The 19,734-nt window shown below is 40.2% G+C and overlaps 1 protein-coding gene across 1 annotated transcript; it reads right to left on the reverse strand.

The window, feature by feature from the left end:
• Window positions 1-11: 11 nt before the first annotated feature.
• On the reverse strand, window positions 12-16,782 carry ticrr (TopBP1-interacting, checkpoint, and replication regulator). The gene is made up of 21 exons (XM_051382440.1): window positions 15,675-16,782; window positions 14,643-14,856; window positions 13,992-14,224; window positions 13,085-13,319; window positions 12,536-12,674; window positions 12,229-12,356; window positions 11,815-12,018; window positions 11,558-11,703; window positions 11,173-11,273; window positions 10,808-10,901; window positions 9,733-9,815; window positions 9,185-9,415; window positions 8,410-8,497; window positions 8,066-8,138; window positions 7,599-7,730; window positions 7,297-7,387; window positions 6,470-6,528; window positions 5,878-6,155; window positions 3,215-5,402; window positions 2,475-2,603; window positions 12-763 (listed from the first exon to the last, which is right to left on the reverse strand). The coding sequence occupies exons 1-21, from the start codon at window positions 16,347-16,349 to the stop codon at window positions 645-647; spliced, it is 5,640 nt and encodes a 1,879-aa protein (XP_051238400.1). The 5' UTR covers window positions 16,350-16,782; the 3' UTR covers window positions 12-644.
• Between the last annotated feature and the right edge of the window lie 2,952 nt (window positions 16,783-19,734).

A 19,734-nucleotide genomic window follows, 5' to 3' on the forward strand; every position in this document is an offset into this window, starting at 1 on the left:
TTTTCAATAACTTCAGTCAGAAAACTGATATTTATTTACATAAAACTTTGGCAACATAAGATATTTACAATATGACTAAATCAGTAGGGCTTCCCTTTTACTCAAAATCAAGTTTATGACAAGAACAAACAAACAAACTAATAAATAAACATGAATAGTATTTATACTAACAAATTTAGGCTTCAGACTTGATTGTAAAATGGCTGATTACTATTTGGAAAAGCAATGACGACACATAATATCAACATCTTCCAACCTTTTAACTTCCAAAAAGACCCACGCAGAAAACATGGCATATTCTGAATGATAAAATCATTAATAGGAACAGTAAAGGCAATTTTAAACATATTGGCAGAACTGCATAGTTTTTCCAACTCAGTGCAAAACCTATTTATAATCTTTAATCTGTTCAGATTAAAACAAAATCCATTGGTTAGAACATGATGTCGGGATCAAAGGTGTTGGTGGAAGAGACTGAAAGGGACATTCATTCATCTATAAAAGCCTTTCAAGTGGCACTTGAAAGAGATTTTTCAGATCTGCCATCAAAAGCACTCCTCACAAAGTATGGCTCAGAAAGACTCACAACTTCACAGTAAAACACAGAGTGGCCAATCCTTTTGTTGCTTTTACAGTCTTGTGGTTCAGTGAAGCAGTCTTTTCCTGCTGTACGTCTTCCCTGTGCTGGAGTGCCTCGCCGGCTGGCTGAAGGGAGAGAGCTCCACGTCGTCAACGTCTACCCTCCTCCCCAACGCAGCCTCATCTACAAAATTTAAGGACATAATAACATCAGTTAAACACAATGAACTTGACATTCCCCTTACTGTTAGATATCAGGTTGTTTGTTCACAACCTACTGACTCACCTGGACAAGTAGAAAATAGGTTATTGATTAATCACTTCCACCAACTGTCCAGAACTTTATTTAATGACCAAATACAGTCAGTTTATCAGTCTATCAGTCTATCAATCAGTTAATCGACTGATTGTTGCAGCACTATATGTGACGGTTGAGCATCTTATTCCACAACAATGCGCATTAATATGATCCTACAATAGCCTCCGTTCTCGTGGGAATGTCTTCCCCAGGATTTTGGAACCCGGCTGCAGGGATTTGTTCTCCTTCAGCCATAAGACCATTAGTGAGGTGGACCACAGATAGCGTTTGAGGAGTTTTAGATCAGGGCTCTGTAAACGTCTTCCACATAAAACTGGGATACGATTTCTTTATGGATTTGGTTTTACACATCTTCCCCGAAAGTGAGGAGCACACTATTGTCTAACATATCAGTGAATGCTGTAGCATTAAAGGATGGGTTGTTAAAACAGCGTGCCCATATGCACATTGAAAGGATCATTGGTGTTACACTGGCTGTAATTATTCCTCCAGTGGATCATGGACACACTCCTTCAAACAGTGTTAATCTAAAAATCTCAAAAAATGAATTCTGAAGTTCAATTAAGGCTAATATGAGGCTTCAGCACTCTCAGACCATTCCCTTTGTGTGTTACTATCCATCCACTGCAACTAAGAATAGAAACCACAGGGTTACCACTCTTTAAGAAATCGTTTTCCAGGTCGTTTCCAGGACAAATGCTGACAAACGGTAATCATCATTTAATGGACACTCTGTATTAGCTCGCCTTCATGGAGTGCTTGGCCTTTCACACCACAGCCGATTTATCCGCTTCCTGAACTGAGTTCAGTTTTTCTCCAACACGAATCTGGCCACAGCTCAGGCTAACATACAATCAAAATGTTCCAGGACAACATAGATTATCTCCAGGATATTTGGTCATTTTAATCAATTTTCAGCTGTTTCCATGACTGTAAAATGACTCTCTAAATTTCCTGTTTTTCTGGGACGCGTGGGAACCCTGAAACACTTTCTGGTGGAACAGGGAATTTTCATTTTTACACAGAACCAGGATTTTAGATTTTGTCCACCATTAGTTGAAACTGCTTGAAGAAGGGATTTCTTAATGGCCAGTATGTAAAGAAGGAACAACTCCACAGTGACCAAGTAACGTGACTTGTGTTGTGTGACTATCTTATAGCCATAACATTTGGCAGGTTGGCAAGCAGCCAGTCAGATTGTAGCGTCCACCAGTCAGTGTCCTGCCCTGGTAATATAAATGCTAAAGCCAAATAAACATTTGACTTTAGAAATTAGACAAATATTCACAGCATAGTATAGAACATAACAGTGGTTAACATCTGTATTCAAATGGATAATTTGTTTCTATACTAATGTTGATTGAATACAGTATGCAGTGCAGCAGAGGTATCAGTCATATATTACATAATAAGAAAACACGAGTAACGATGTAGTAATTATATCCCATTTACAAAAAGATATGTAAATCAATTTGGGAGTTTCAAATCCTGAATTTTATATTGTAGATGTGAGGGTATGTTTTGTTAAATAGATAGTGCCTTACAAAATTAAAGACGTAAGGACTGTATATCTCACCTTTAAAATTTGGCGTTCTCTTACTAGCAGAGCCTGTTTTGCCTTTGAACAACAATGGAGAGTGAGTCAGGGCCAAAATCCCACTTGCTGTCACCGGCTTCCTCACCTTGGAGCTGGGAGGAGTCGCCACTGTCAAAGGGGAGAAAACAGCAGTGACAAAATAATGGTTTAATTTTCGAATTTCGTGCAATCATTTAAAATAAATTACTCTGTCTTTTTCATTTGATATCTCAAAAGCCATTGAACATTTTTAAATGGTGTATCTTTTGCTTGGACTTATTGGACAAAACTACAGCTACATGTACTGGTCATAGTTTTACATCCGTGAACATTCTCCTGCTTTCTTTTCATATCATTGCAGGGGTTGGGCAATATGTTAAAATTTTCCAACAATCGCGATATAGTTGCTTGTGTGTGTGCTGTGCCAGTACACTGGCTCAACAGCTGATTTTCCTCTCACTCGTTCAGCGGCTCAGTGTGTACCGTGTCACTCTCGGAGGAAGACCACTAAATTAGCTTAATAATTTGACAGAAATCAGCCAAAAATTGGCCTACTGGACTCAACCAATTGCCGATATATTCGTCCAATCGCCCAACCCCACTGCATAATATATATATATGGCCAAAATATATAAGCAATTTTAACTCAATAATGAAAGTAACTTCAAGAACTTTAAATTTGTAACATTGTTTAAAAAATGACAAACATTTTGTTAGAGAATATGTCAACCACAACTTACATGACTTGACATCTCCATTTCCAGCAGCCCAGATCATTTCTTCTTCGGCTGTCTGATCAGCACAGTCACCCTCTTGAGCCAGCTTCTCTATCCAGTACAAGTCTTCCAGTGGAGAAAGAGGAGATGCGTCTGCTCCAACTGAGGGTAACTGTTTGGAAGTCAAAGCTAATATTGCAGCTTTGTTGTTTGACGGCTCATCCGTGTCCTCAACGTCCTGCAATCTGCTAACTCCAAGCTCAGCTTCCTCAAGCAACTCTGCCAGCAAAGGCTCGCCCTTAAGGCCACGATCCTTGCCTCCAACCACCCCAATCTGAGCTCTCTTCCTGCGAGGCCAGCTGTTGAGGTTGTCTGGGGTCACCTTCCCCACACTCTGAGGTGAAGGAGTCAGGGGAATGATCTCTGCAGTTGCAGCTGGAGACATTGTTCCTCCAGGATGGCGTGTAGGGGTGTAAGACTGACAGATGTAAGTTTGGACGCTTCCACCTTTTCCAGGCGTGCTCTTGGCCGGGGTGACATGAGTACACATAGACGGTGAGACGCACCCAGGATCCCTGTGCTTAGAGAACAAAGTCAAAGGGCTTTCCAGCTGAGAAAGTTTCAAACCAACTAATGGGCTCTGAGCTCCTGAGACCAAATCACCCGCATTCATCGAATCTGTGCGTTTGATTTTGAGCTTGGGAAGTCCTGATGTTTGCATTTCCATTTCTACTTGGTAAGTCAGAGGATTCGGAGTACCCATGCCCTTTTGTCGACTAGTCCTTGCTGGGCCTTTAGGGGTTGAAAAGCGAGGAGATTCATTTCCGTAACCCAAACGAGCAGCTGCCTCCCTCTGTTGGCGGTCTGGGGTCTGCCGGAAGCCGTAGCTCCGGCTGGGTGTGCCGTGGGGTGGCACACGTGGTTTGGGAGAGGCTGTGTTCAGCAGAAAGTCTTCACCGGACAGTGAAGGCTTCCGTGAAAAGCTAATGTTCATCTTGAGACCTCCACTAAACTGGGTCTTAATAACTGCAGCACTTACAATGTCCATACTATCATTTTCTGTGGATCCAGAGTTAAAATGTGAAGAGTCAAATTGCTGTGAATCTGTATGGGAACTGGAGTCCGGTTCATCCTGTGCCTCGTCTTTTGGATCTGACTCTATGTTCTTTTCCACAAGGTCACAGTTCTCAGCAGATTCTGTGTTTAGTTTGGAGGCAACGTTCTCACTAGACTGGGATCTGAGGTTAAGTCTGGTGGTTCTAGTACCTTGACCAGACCTCGTTCTTGTCACAGACTTTGCAGGAGACTTTCCTGAAATACCTGATGTTTCTGATACAGTACCTCCTACTGGTGTAAACACTGGCTTACATGGGGATGCAATGTTTGAACTTTTGGATGGAGTTCTTCCAGAGCGAGTATTAATTTGGTAAGTAGGACTAGGGGTCCTGGTTTGAGTTTTAGTGTTGGGTTTAGGTGAGAGATAGTGGTCTAGAGGTGGTGTAGACTGTGGAGGAGGCATTTCCAGTCTGCTAACAGTGTCACTTTTTTCAGGTGTTTTCATCTGTTTGTGAAGTTTTTCAGAGGACCTCTGATTTTTTTCCTGTGTCAAAATAACACTATTTGCATTTTCAGAAACCCTTTCAAGGCTTACTTGACAAGTCTTTTGGGGGGTCTTGAAAATGTCTCTTTTAGTGTTTGTGCTTTTGACAGGACTATAGAAAGTGTTTGGTGTTTTCAACAGTCGTGGAGAAGTGCGGAATGCAATACGAGACAACTCCGGCACCTTGAAAGCAATACTGTTTTCTGCCACACTACATTTCCGAGGGGATGGCGACCATGTGACGCTCTTCTTGGGAGTATTAGAAAATGGGCTACTGAGCAGATGTATACCAGAAGAGGAGCGGCATTCGATCACGGCCTTGACCGGAGTCCTGAGAATACCCTTCAGTGGGCTCATCACTGGGCTCTGCTTCGTAGGTGTCTCTACCACAAGTGTCTTTCTGGCTGGAGATCTGAAAGGACTGCCCCTCAGAGCCATACCAAGCTCACGAGAGCTGCCAGCAACAGGGCTCTCTGGAACAGAGAAAACATGCATCCTGGAAGAAGGAGGAGTTTTAGGGGTCCTTGGGGTTCGAGGGGTCTTGGGGGTTGTGATGCCGTGGATGGCCCTTCCACATCTGTTGGGTGATTTCGTTGGCGTCTTATTTGGACTCTAAAAACAAACACACAAAACAAAATAGTAATTAAACCTGTAATAACTTGTTTCTTTGACTACTTGGAGGCAGCGGAATCAAGCTGTGAACACAAAATCGACATATCATTATGGCTGTTCTGATTGAACGGCAGTCTCTCTAAAGGCTGACCAGATAACGCAACAACATCATCATCAACATCATCATCATCATCACCACCACTCAGAAAAGTTGTATATAGGGTGTCCCACACATAGATTTACTTGCAGGCTGCCTGGTATAGTGAAAGTGCCAATGGCATTTGTCAGTAAGTTAAGAAAGGACATCAGTGTACAGTCACTTTACATTGTGTCCAGAAATGGTTTTGAATCCGATTGTACAACTTCAAATTGCCTGTGGTAGCACTCATTTGCAGATGTTAAAATACTTTAGGTAGTAAAGTAACTAATGCATGTGACGTGTTTGGTGAACCATAATAATAAAAAGTGAACTTACCTCAAAGACACTAGAGTCTGTGGACCTCCGCGACCTGGTGCCCCTGGTTGCATGATACTGGTCAGAAGGACGACTGGGGGAATCAGCTGCCCCAAAGAGAAGATGCCTGGGAGACCGAACTGTTTTTACATTAACCCCATTGATTTTGCCATCGCTGAGAGTAAGCTGGGATGCAGAGAGAGCCCTGTCCAGGTTGCGGGAGCGAGGTTGAGAACTTGAGTAGAAAGTGTTTGTGTGTCTTCTAGCAAACTTCTTTATCCTTGGGCTCCTTCTTAGGTCTATAATTAAAAAAAACGAACAACAATATACTAATGTCAAATGTCAAACAAGAGAAGAATCAATTTATGGTAATTATATTCTATTTTTAAAGAAAATGTGTTTACTTAAGTCAACTGCTGTATGTAAGATTAAGTTTATAATCAATGTGAGATATTTTATTACAAGATAAATGCAAAAAGCCCCAAGGCTCCTGCTGTGTTTATATCTGTGATTTGTTTCTTAATTTTAAAAGACAACACATACTTTTGTTGTGTACGTAAATACATGTGTGGGTGTGGAAAAACAACAAAAACCAGTGGAATCAGTACTATACCTTCTGCAGGTTTTACTGGTGACTCTTCCACAATGCACTCCTCAGGTGGGACAGATCTCCTTAAAAAGAATAGTCAAAAAACACAAAGGTAAACATTTAATTAAAAATAATTAGCAACTGCGACAGGGGTGAAAGTAGATTGACGTTCTTGCCATACTACCACCCCAGTCTTCAGCGCTTCATACTGTTCTCCTCCCACCCACAGCTTACATTTTTTTAAACGCATGTATGGTGTCAAAAGGAATTAAAACACTTGACATCACATACTTGTAGAAAATGATATGATGATAAATGATGCAGAATTAGTGAATGTTGACATAACTTGCAACAATAACAAAAACCTACAGGTACAATAAATCAAACACACCCTTCAGCACTGTGTTTAGAAAGTAAAGATGCACACATGCACTATTAATATGCCAGAGTTGGCTTGTTTCACATCACATGAACAAACATCTTGGCTTATTTTGTCATTTTGTGAGAAACAACCCACGGCACTCGATTGTCAGACAGTCAGCTGCAGCACAAGTTGACGTTAGCCAGCAGTAACTACAGAGTTCTGGAAAGGCAGCAGGGGTTTTCTCCAGGAGGAAAAAACCACAGCTATGTGCGAGGCACAAACGCACTGGAACAATTAAGAAGCAAATTAGACGAAAACTAACTATTGTTTATGTTGATGTAACTTTTGCAGATGTGTTTGTTATTGTACCAGAACGTACTGGCCCTCCTTCATCCATGACTGCAATGATTTTTGGATCATACAATAAATATACTTTTTAAAGAATGGAAGAAAAAGGCTCAATAAGGCAAACTATTGATAAACATACCTTCCCATTTTCTGCCGATATAGGAGGCGACTGGACACTTGCTTGTGATGGGGTGTTTCACACACTTTCTTTGTTAGAAGTTTGTGCCTCTCTGAAAAAGAAGAATTTCCTTTTAAATAAACTGTTGATGTACATTGGGACAAACTATCACTGAAAAATACACTAAACTTATTTCTATGCCACCGAAAATGTAGAAGTGAATATCTGAATGCCACAGTTGCATGCCGAAATATATAAAGTTTCAATACCTTCTTTTATAACAGTTTTTCTCTCAATGCATTGGGAATAATGAATCAGTTTACCTTCAGATTCATTAGATCGCTTGCGTTTTAATCCATCCACAGCGGATACAGACTGGCTCCTCGGCAGCTTGGCTCTCTTTGAAGGAGAAGTTATCTCTTCGTTGAACAGGTTTCTTCTCACCTTCGTAACCTCTGTGGACAATCAGAACATAGTCTGTATTTAGTGCTCTCCAGTGAACATATTGCCTACTGTTAAATTTGACTTTTCATATTTCAAGGTGTCAAAAGGTGATACTGCGCCCAAAATCTATCATTAGAGTATGAAACAATATCTCTCTGTCAGTTTTAAAGGAGGATTTAAAGAGTTTAGGTTTGCTTATTTGTGAAAACAGTGACTGTGGTCAACCTGTCTATAGTCACTGTTCTTGATTAAGGATCAAACTACAACCATTTTATAATCACTACAAAAGTTGAGATATATTTTGGTGTGGTGCTGGATGGGAAGTTAGATGTAAAACAGAACATACCTTGTGTTTCTTGTTTCTGTGGTTGTGGTTCTGCAACAGGCTTCTCCACAGCCACACAGACCTTTGATTTGGACTAATGAAAACACAACACAAAAACACAAAAAATAAATTGTAAGATAATATATGTACAAATGTCATTTCAGGTCTTAGCTGGCTGATGGTCTTCACACAGGACAACACAGTAAGCATTTGAGAAGTCAGACAATCGGTAACACATTAATTCCTTTGAATGACTCCAAGCAGGTCAGACACAACAAATAGAGATATTATGAAAATTCTAGTTAAAAGTTTCATAATAATCCAACAGAGATATAACTGTGGTTAATTATCTATGGTTATCTTACAGCTCTTGTAGTCTTTTTAGGCATCTCTATTTGGCGAAGACTCTGTGATGATTCAGTCATACTGCGATGACGTGTCAGCATCCCACTCCTAAAATAAAACAGAAAAAAGGTGGAAAAAACTTTTTGAATCTTGAACCTATAGCTTACAAAATATATAAAACATGGCAAGGCATGGGACAATACGTACATTTTGTGATATGATTAGGCAAAATAATTCTGATTCACAACATTATCAATCATCATCAAAAACATACTGAAATCACTTTACGCTTGTAAAGAAAAAGAAGACTTTTGTTTCATCACAGTAAGGACACCTCAGATAGGCACATCGTATTTCCACACATCCAGTTTAACGTTTTTGTTGGGGATACATTGGGAATACATTGGGAAAGCCGAGCCTCAAGACATGGTGACAGGCTTAGGATTTTAGAAAGATGTGGGCTCCCCATTGTCACAATTCCAAAATAAATCAAGAAATCAATATAGGCTTTTTCAAGTCACTCATGTGAGGATATTCTTATCAGATAATTCAAATTCACAGCAATGTTTATCTGAGTGTTTTTATTTGCGATGCGCAATAATATATATCGTCCCCTTTCTGTTCATTCTTAATCATCCAACTGAAAATGTTTCTGAACACTAAAAATTCAATGAATGCTTTAATTCCAGTTACATATGCTCATCTTCACTCTAATGTCTCCTTGTTGTAATATCCAAGATACTTCCACATTTTTCATAAAACAAACAGTGAATGTAGCATACAGCCTCCCCTCACCTCCTCTTGTTGGCTGAGCGATTTCGCAGGTCCTGCAGGCGATCTTTGCCATCTGAAACCAGGCTGTGTGTGGAGAGGGCAGGTGAGGAGGCTGATGGAGAAACACTGTCCTTGGCAACTGATTCGTCGCTGAAGAAGTCAGCAGGTAGAACAGCCATCAAAGCCTCAGGGAGCTGGGTGCCCAGACTGTGGTAGACGTCTGCAAGCACTCTGGGAACGGCGGTCAGAAACCTGCCATGTCACAGAAAGAATATTGTTAGATTTTAACTATAGATGAGATGGAAAATGTGTGTAATATATATATATATATATATATATATATATATATATATATATATATATATTGCAAAAGTGTGTCAGTGAAACAGATAGAGTACAGGAAACTCTAAATCATCAGTTTGTAACTAAATATATATAACTGTGTTTGTGGTCTCACTATCAACTCCGATCATAATGATATCAATATGGCTTCCATATTGTCTTTTACTTTGATTTTATACTTCTGTGGAATTTAAACAAATCTGATTCCTGCAGCTCCACACACTTACCCTGGGAGGACCTCATCTTGAAGGAACCTTGCTAGGAAAACTGGATCTTTTGTGAGGGAGATTATCCTGAGCATTTCAGCCACCTGAGGAACAGTAGTGGTTATTTACTTGTTTATTTTTGCTCTATTGTGCAATCAGTGGAGTTCAAGACATAAACTTTGCTTGTCAAAATGGCTTGAAACTGTTAAAAGAAATGAATTAAATGTTGGAATATTTAAACACAATTGGATATCTAATTATTTTACGGTGATTAATAATGTAGATGATGGGGATGTCACGAGAATCAATACATCGGCCTAACATTATCAGCACAGAAGAATTTAAAAACAGCTGCTGCAGCAACAGCTCCACCTTGACTCGTCGTTTACAAAAACAGTAAAACTGTTTTCAAATATGAACTCCAAACAACTGGTCAGACATGTTCTCACATATTACAAATACTCCGTTTGGTTTAGGCGAGGGTCCCACTTGCAGTGTGCAGGAGGAGGAGGACTAATCTGTAATGATGACTGCTTTTGCATTGATATCAATACAAACAAAGTCTCAAAATGACCCCACACCCCGAAACTATAACTGTGATAGAAACGGAGGGCGGAGAGATGCTTTGTGGTGCGCTGGGATTACATAACCGAACTATGAGCAAGACACAAACACTGTGTGGAAATCGGATCACATCACAGATGACAAAGAAAGGGATTCAAACGTGAGGTAAAAATAGACTGATGTAGGTGGATATTGATTGACAGCGAGTCTTTGAAAATGAAACGATCAACTAAAAGGGTAGAAAGCAAACAGGCTTGTAGTTGTTTCTTATTTATTTATTACTTGAAGGCTACATGCTACTGTTGTTTTTTGTAATATTCACATAAAAGGAGTGTATGTTACGCAAGTACATACATTTCTGGTATTGTGACATCCCAAATAGACAACTAATCAAATATGGCATATCGATGACAGCACTAACTTTTAAAGAAAACAACATACTCTGTAACCACAGTTACTCTTTCGCCTTTGCAATTACATGAAAAATGAAAATAAATAAACTGCACTAAGGACTCAATAGTGAGCATCTTACCTCCTCTACCATCTGATCAACATCCAGTGAGTCAGACTGCTCTGAGGAAAAAAGTCGGCTCAACTCCAGTCTCAGCAACGCCTGAAGCTGGCACCTAGAGGAGGGAACCTGTGTTACCGACACTTATATAGATATATATATACACATACATATAAGTGACTTGACTTTAGAATAGCATTACTTTATTAACTTTTATTTATCAAGGAGGATGGGCACATGTCAATGGGAGTTTCAAAACATTTCACAAATGTCTTAGAGCCAGTACAAATCACATCCAGGTGTTGAAGCGGCTGGAGAATATGAGAGTTTTACGTGTTTAAATGACTCTAAAAACAAGATAACAAAGAAAGGTAGAAAGAACTCACTCTCTGACTTTGCTATCAACATCAGCAACAGTGCTATAGAGCTGCCTGATTGTTTTGCTGGTCTTGAGGAGGTGCTTCTGCACAAACAGGGAGATCTTTACCTGCAAAGAACACATAATAATTTAGGTATGCAAATGAATAGTCCAATTGTGTAATTGGGCTTCAATGTACTTTATCTGATGCACTGAATGTTTAAAATTTTCAGATACAAAAAGGTTTTGCATCTTGTATCACCACCTTGTTAATTTTTCTTTCCTACAGTGGGCAATGCACATTTAAAAAAAAAAATCTAAATCAATCTATCAATTCATCCACCATCAACTAATAATAACCAGTCTGAAGCAAAAATGAAACAGGTTAGAAATACATTTGCCGTGTGTCTCACCTCCACGCCTGGTTCTCCGAGAAGAAAGGTTTTCAAAGCAGACAAGAGCTGTTGGACACCAGTGTGGAGGGACGAGTCTCTCTCTACCACAGTCTTCTCGTAACTGGACTTCAGATGGGACAGTAACTCTGCCTCACTAGTAAAACCTGGACAAAGGGACATGGTACATTAGTTAATTTGTTTGACACTTTGGGAAATATGCTTGTTTGTTTTCTTGCAGAGAGTGAATGTTGTAAAGTTTTAATGGGCACACTCACTGATGGTGGTCGCTCCCTTAGATTTGTTCCTGTCACTTGAACGTCTCTTCCCCTGTCTGTCTGGCCCCTTGCCCTCAACCCCCACCTGCTCAGCCTCAGTCTGGTTCTTTTGGGCTTTGACATTCAGCCGTGCCACATTGAGCATCTGCAGGGAGCGGCTCATGGTCTTCATCTTCTGTTTCACTGGTGTGCGCTGGGCGCCACCTGTCGATCAGAGATGGGAAAGAATAAGAGAAATGTTTTGTGCTTTCACTCAGGTTAAAATCTTAACAACAAATAAACAAACACAAACTTTACATGTAAAAGGTGATTCCTAATATCCTAAATTTAACTTCAATACATTTACTTTACACATTTAACAACCTTCATAGAAACTCTGGAATATGCATAAACATTGAGACAAGGTTTTCTCACGTTTTTTGCCCCTCTTGTCATGTGCACCCTGGGATGTTTGATACAACTCAGCCAGGCCACTGATCAGCTCCTGCTGTAGGACAGACAACTCCTCTTCTTCCTTTTGCTCTGGCACTGCATGCAGCAACCTGTCCAACAAAGTAAGCAAAAGTTCAGGACCACAGGTCCTATTTTGTGCCAATTTTGTTTTACATTGCCTTTGATTATTTATTTGTTTATTTATTTATTTATATCTTTATAACAAGTCTTGCCTCAAAAGCACTATATAGAAATTACAGTATAATCTCGAAATCATAATCATTCTTACCTCATTGACTCCATTAAGTGGGAACTCACTCCTGAGTGGTCTGACTGTGGGAACCAACTCTCCAACACACCTGTTGTAAGTGGGCAATGGCTGACTTCCTGCTGAGCCCACTCGGGAACCTGATGATGCTTTGGCTGGTCTAAGGAATAGACGCAATAAAACCGCTATAAATCCAATACAACGTGCATTGGATATAAACCTATACTGCTACCATCTCACATTTAAAAGTCTCTAATATTTTCAGTTTCAATGAGGCGCACACATAGATTAGAACCATAAAAATGCAAAAAAAAAAGCAGGAACCAAGGGATCTATTGTTACATGAGAAAAAAGAAAATGACATCATACAATCCTGTTCAAGTATATTAAATGTAACGGGTGAACTGCGCACTTTTAACAGCTACGAGTCAACCTAAAACATTTTGCTCAAATATACTTTTATTTTTGGAAACAATGCATTGACAGAATTACTGATAAATTCAGGCATACATTTTTCCCAACATATGCTTTTGAAGTTTTGAATGCTGAATATTACTATTGTATCCTCACCATCAACACTGTCACCATCCTCCTCCATTATATCATACACTACTCCGAGGACACTGCTCACAACATCTGGCAGTTCAACTGAGCTTTCTGTTGTGGCAGGGGCAATGATTTCGGCGTTAAGGAGGTGGTCATGCTGAATTATTCCAGACTCAAGAATGGTAAGCAGAGCTGTACAGTGTGACATGGGGGAGAGGACAGCTGAGGACACCAGGCCGCTGTCATTCACCTCAGAAAGCTGGGAAAACAAGCCAGGAAAAAGTAGGATAAATGAATCAGTAAATGCTCACAAAAAAAAAAAGAGTTGGATTTGAGCCCAAACTTATGCTGCAGTCTTCATGTCATGGGTGTGTTGTTAATTCTATTAAAGAATAAGGAAAACACCAGCATCTAACCAGACCAAAGTGACATCTGCAGGTACAATTACAATTACATGCCATTTCATGTGATGCAGCTGAGCAGCTAGTTAGCTATTAGGAAAGTGACGCTAGCATTGTATTTTTTCATGGCTGATGCTCAAGATGTGTTTGGTCACTCTTACAACAAGCTAAAGTGCACAACAAGAAAAGTGTGCTCATGTTTTTAAGTTAGATAAGGAATTTCTTTAGCAGAAAAGCTAATGTGGGTTGTTGTTGGTTCAAGTCTGTGGCTCTTGTGTTGTGTAGCAAGGTGCTGTACGGCTCAATGTGACGGTGCTTCGTTGGCCTATGAAAGAACACGGACTGCTTTGTGTAAGATTTGACTGGCTGTACTGAAATAAGGTCTCCATTAACGTAGATGACTAAGGAAAACACAGGACAAGTAATTTACAGAGCAGATATACATGCTGTAGCAGACAAGAAAACTGATATATAATTTCAGCCTTAACTAGGACAGCTGTACTGTATCACTGAAACACGATTTGCCTCACCATGTGCAGAGCATGAGTAGACAGTTCCATCAAGAGATCCTGGAAGACAATAGCTCCCTGATCATTGCTGCTGGAGCACTGAAGTACCCACGACTCTGTGGAGGTCCGTGTCAGTGAAGAGGCATCCCAGCCCTGCAGCACTCCTTTCAGACACACTTCTACTGACTCTGGGAGAAGCCTCTGCCTGCGAGACACTGGCTCAACCATGATGCCACAGCTCTGTGTCACATCCCCTTGTTGGGTGGAAAATATCACAACACATAAAAAAAGCAGATCACGTTGGAAACTGTGTTTAATGTGCTTAATTTAAAATCATTAACTTGTCATTTATAGTGCTCAAATAATTTCCGCTTTGTGTTTGATAGATTTAGTTGTCTTTATAACCTTGTGTAGTTTCTTTTGACACAAGACACTGAAATATGTTTTCTCTTCATCTGCATTGGTGTTTCTTTTAAACCGTGTTTTATTTAGGCAGGTAAATAACTGCAAATAAAGTAAAATCCTAACACATGTACACTATAATGTCTCAACTTTATTTAGTACCTGTATTTGAACTATAAATCACCTGAATAGTTTAATAACAGCCGCACTATTTCAGGCATGTTTGTGTTATAAAAGATGATAATAAGAGCTCTCTTCCATGTTACCAACCTTTCTCCCACCGCAGAACACCGCCTAAGGCAGGAAAAGCCAAGCGGTAAAGCCTTTCTGAAGATAGCAGGTATCCAATGCTGGACTTGAATGCAAAGGCGTCTCGAGAGCAGCAGAGATTCAGCAGTGCAACCACAGGGATCACTCTGCCACCCAACTGAGCTAGGACCTCAGACAGCTTGTCAAAGCCAAGGTGGTCCTCACACCCCATGACCTGCCATAAGACGAAATATCAAAGTTGCTTATGTCAGTGAAAAAGGTCATTTATTTTTATTTTAACACTTTTAACTATCTGCAACTAATGACTGGATGTGTGTAGCAATTCTAAATGTCACACAGGCTGGTTAAACAGTGAAGAGTTGGTGGTTAGTTTGGGATAATGCCTTGATCATGCAGGTTTTAAAACATCTACAAATTGTATTATCCCAAAAGATCATGTTTCTGCGACACAAGCAGTAAACTTACTTTTTAGATCCTAGTTGAAGTGGGGTCACAGAGGTGAGAAGGTCATTTGGTGTTTTGATGGTGATGGTGCAGAGTGCTGCCCAACATATCAATCCAAAATCTCAAATAGGTACTCAACTGGGTTGAAACCTGATTTCCATCATATTCGCAATACTAATGATTTTGTTCTCAAATACCATATCAGCCACCACTGAATTACAAAAAATAGTATAGGCAACAATAGCCACAGCCACAATACATATAGCCAAATTATTTGTTATCAACATTGTTTTGTCCAAATTGTGCAGCTCTTGTTGATGCCTTATGATAACATTCTTGACTGCTTCAATACTCTATGTCAGTGGTTTTTAAACTGGGTTTCGGGGACCAAAATGGGTCTTTGTGTGTGTTAAAGGGGCTCATTAACAAAAGGAAGAAGAAATTCGGTTAGCTACTTTTATTGACTGTAAATTACAGTGATAATATAATATATAGTTTGATTAGTGACTGACTATAAATATTATTGTCTTAAAAATCCTCTCAAATAGGGGGTCCATGGTGAAAAGGTTTGGGAAGCCCCCCACTCACCTGGACATGTGATCTACTGTCAATCCAGTGCAGAGCAACCTGTCGCTGAACCATCATGTCGTGAAGGCCCTTGGATATAACGTGCTCTGTCACATCTGTGGGCAGGTCCTGGTGTCCCAAAGAAAGATAGTCCACCAGTTGTGTCTGGGAACGTGGACACTGCGAGATAATAAACACCACATTCCTCCCGTTGCTGGAAATATCATCCTCCTGTGAAACACTCGGCGCCCCAGCTCGAGTTGACCTCCTGGGCCTCAGGGACAGTTTAGTGGGAGAGGTGATGTCTGGTCTGTCCCACTGGAAGTCCAGCAGTGTCTCTTTGAGTGCGTTTTGCAATGAAGCAGATTGATTGGATTGCTGCTTCTGGCGAGAAGGTAATGTTTTCACCTTCACTTCAAACTTTGCTTCAAATTCTATTTCAAAATCCTCAAAGGTTTTGTGGCGAAGCTCCTTGAAGTCTGAGCCCCTCGATATGAGCCGGGCATTACGGCCAGTGGTTGACTGAAAGAATTTATAACCCCAGCGCACTTTGTCAAATCCATACTTGCAGCTGAAATGCAGCAGAATTTGTAATATTCCTCGTTTCACAAAATGATTCCTGACATCCAGTTGATCGCTTGACTCGTGATCTCCATAATCCACATCAATAACAAAAACCAGGTTGTGTAAAGCCATACCGTCAACTACAGTGCCCCCCCCCCACACAGACAGACAGACAGACAGCGAGTGTCTCCACAGCCTTTAACTCAACGATAAGCCATGAGAACAGATGCAATAATGATGAAGTCCAGCGGGTTGTTCATTGTGTGTGGGCGCAGGGACGCCATTTACAGCTGCCAACATTACGACCCTTCATGTCTCTACGCCGTCCAGCTAGCTGGTAACGTTAGCCACCAACACTCAAGTTAGCGTACTTACAAATCAGCTTCGGCCACTGTGACACAGATATATCACTCGCCGTTGTTTGAAATAATTTATCCCGCGGCAGTAAAGAAAGCCGCTCTTTTAACAGGTCGTATTAAAGCTGTTTAAAGTTTCCATATAACGTTATTCTTGTACCAACAGACTTCTTCTCTTCGCCATTTTCTCGTAGCCGTCTGTCCTTAACCGTTCGCGCTCCTTCACCGTGAGCCCGCCCCCTCGCTGTGATTGGTTACATCCTTAAACACAACAACCTGATTGGTCCAAAACGAGGCATGAACTAGCTGGTGATTCGCCACAAGTGTCCTGTTAACTTTCTATTCGACAAATGCCCCGTCAATCAATCTGGACTGAGTTGTACTGCCTGAAACACGACACAAACAGGCAGCACTCAGGACCAATCGGCTGCCACGACTTACATTTAACTTTTAAAAGCTGGTCGGTCGTTAGTGGTAAAACACAACATATATGAAGATGTAACGGATAACTTTCAGATCAAAGAAACACATCGCCCTGTCAGTCTCTGAGTTATCAATATATCAGTGTCATTTTGTGTGTGGATGTGAACTAATGGTAGCTAGTGTGCAGACTTGTGTTAAATAAATACAAAAAAATAAAAAATTAACTTTTTAATGCTTAAAGTAAATATTTGCCACAGTCATAAGAAGTGAACTGAACATGAATAAACTAGAAAAGGTAATTTATAAAAGGTTGACGCTAAACTGCATAGCTTTAATTTGTATGAAGAACCAGCTGAAAGCTTATGCAGAGCTGGAAATGTGTGAAAGGGTTTAATTAGTATGAATGGGATGTAAAGGTTATATAATAGGCGTTCCGATAATGTTCGAACGATGGGGAACTTTGAATGAGTTTCTAGCTGAAAGTATGAATAAATAAATAAAACTTGAAAATGCTTGAAAACGTATACTACATCAAAATCCTGTCCTGTGTTTGTGTCAGTGAGTGTGTGCTTGCCTGTTTTACACACACGTATGAGTACATTACAGAGAGCAAAAAGATTGAAAGATATGTGTGAAGTGCCTTGACCTCAGTGTACAGGGAGTTTAGGTTCCCTTTGTGTTTGTTGGAGTAAGAATAACACATCAGCTGAGAGTTGAACTGTAAGCAGTTGAACTTCATATATTTATCAGTTTTATCAGTCAATCTCCAACTGATTTAAGTGCACATAAAAACAACAGAAGTACTATTACTATTTAAACTACTATATTATAACTGTTTTGGGTGGATCACTTTAAGGAACATCAGACATGCTATGTTGCAATATAATCTCATTTCAATATGTTTATTAAAATAGTAAAAGTACAGCAAAATATATAAATACAAGCAGTGTCACTGAATCTGATGAATTTACTGTGTTGAGTGTTGTTGAGTAATAGGAAACATTAATTGTGAAGGACTATGAGTTAACAGAGGGAGTCAATCATAGAGGCAGTGCTGTTTCACCAGTTAATACTTTGACCTGTTCAGCTGTGGCAGTCCCTTCTGCCCGGGCTAAAGTTGAAGTAAAGCATGCTGAAGCATTCACACTAATAAAGAGCAAATGAAACACTTCTAAAAGGACACTGGGGCATGCTGATGGACCACAGATGACCAGATATGGGAAACTAAACTTGTGATATATAGCCCACATGTCAGAGGGCAATGTCCGCATGACGGGAATTTTACATTGCTGATATGTTAAAGGTATTTAGTTTATCAACTAATGGACTAAGGAAAGAGAAACAAAATAAATAATGCGTAAAGGACTCAGTTTTTTGGGTTTTTTTCTCGTGTTGGTCTTCTGATGGCTATCTACTTGCTCTGATGTGCCAAGTAAAGCAGTGTGAATGATAGCTTGGCATCCTCAACCATTCTGTTTCTCACTGCCTAAAATGGAAAAAAAACTCTATGGAGAAATATTACAAATGCAGATGCTTCCACGAAGGGGCACTGCATGGTACAATTAAGCTGTTAACCTCCAATGATGTTCTGTGGCATGTATGGAAATGTTGAGCAGGTCCAATTGATTCTGATTTTGTATCAAGATTAGAGGATAACATTGGAAGAGGGTTCATTGTTGGGGCACGAATGGAAGGAGCTTCATTCACAAAGACTGCTGAACTGGAGAATGTTTCAATAGTAACAGTGACTAAAGGGACATCTGCATTTAGATTTATGGGAAAGACAGAATCAGATATTGTAGTCGTCAGCACACATTTGATGACTGATGCTCGTGCATTAGAGCGATATGTAAGGAAAAACAAGAGAGCTACTCTTCCTCAGACTCTGACTGAAAAGGTTACAAATGTGATCAGACAGTCATTGCAGATCAATACAAAGTTGTTCTGAATGATCACCTTCATCCTGTAATGAAACATCTCCATCCTGATAGGCATGGTCTCTTCCAGGATGACATCAGGGCACATGGGGTCAGTGAATGGTTTGAGGAGTATGAAAATGAATCATATGCAGATGACATCTGGTGACTGCGATCTCATCTGCATATGATCTCAACCCAACTGAACACCTTCTGGGAGATTTGGTACCAACCTAGACTCTCCTCCACCATCATTATTAATCAAATGAGGGAACATCTTTTGGAAGAATGACGTTCATCCCTCCAGTAGAGTTCCAGGGACGCTGTTCAGGAGGCACATACTAAGACACTTTATGTTGGTATTTACTTTTATTTGTTACCTGTCTGTGTATTGCAAATAATTACATAATAACAGGTATTACTGTGGCTGTCTTAAAACCATAGAAACAGCTATGACCAAAAAAGGCTGCTCTGTTTTCCACATAATTTCTAAAAGCACAGGGACTGGATAAGGATCTTTTTCCCTCTCTGCAGGGCTGGAGGGAAAACCACAAAAAGAAAGATTTAAGGAAACAGAACACTGGGAGAGGAGGTATGTGGGTCACCTACTGTTTTGCATCTGTAATCACCTCTTTTCTACAGCACCAGGGGGAGATGAAGAGCTTTGAAAAGCTTTGAAATAGAGAACGAGAGATGAAAGAAGCATGCTGAATGTTCCAGACTTTGATTTCTGTGTCTTACTAGACACCTCCTAAGTCATGAGACCAGGATGTAGGTCAGGGATGCTTTTGGGAGCATTCTGCTGCAAAGACTAAATGCACA

The sequence above is a fragment of the Dicentrarchus labrax genome, unplaced genomic scaffold (genome assembly GCF_905237075.1).
Source record: "Dicentrarchus labrax unplaced genomic scaffold, dlabrax2021, whole genome shotgun sequence".
Classification (NCBI taxonomy): domain Eukaryota; kingdom Metazoa; phylum Chordata; class Actinopteri; family Moronidae; genus Dicentrarchus; species Dicentrarchus labrax.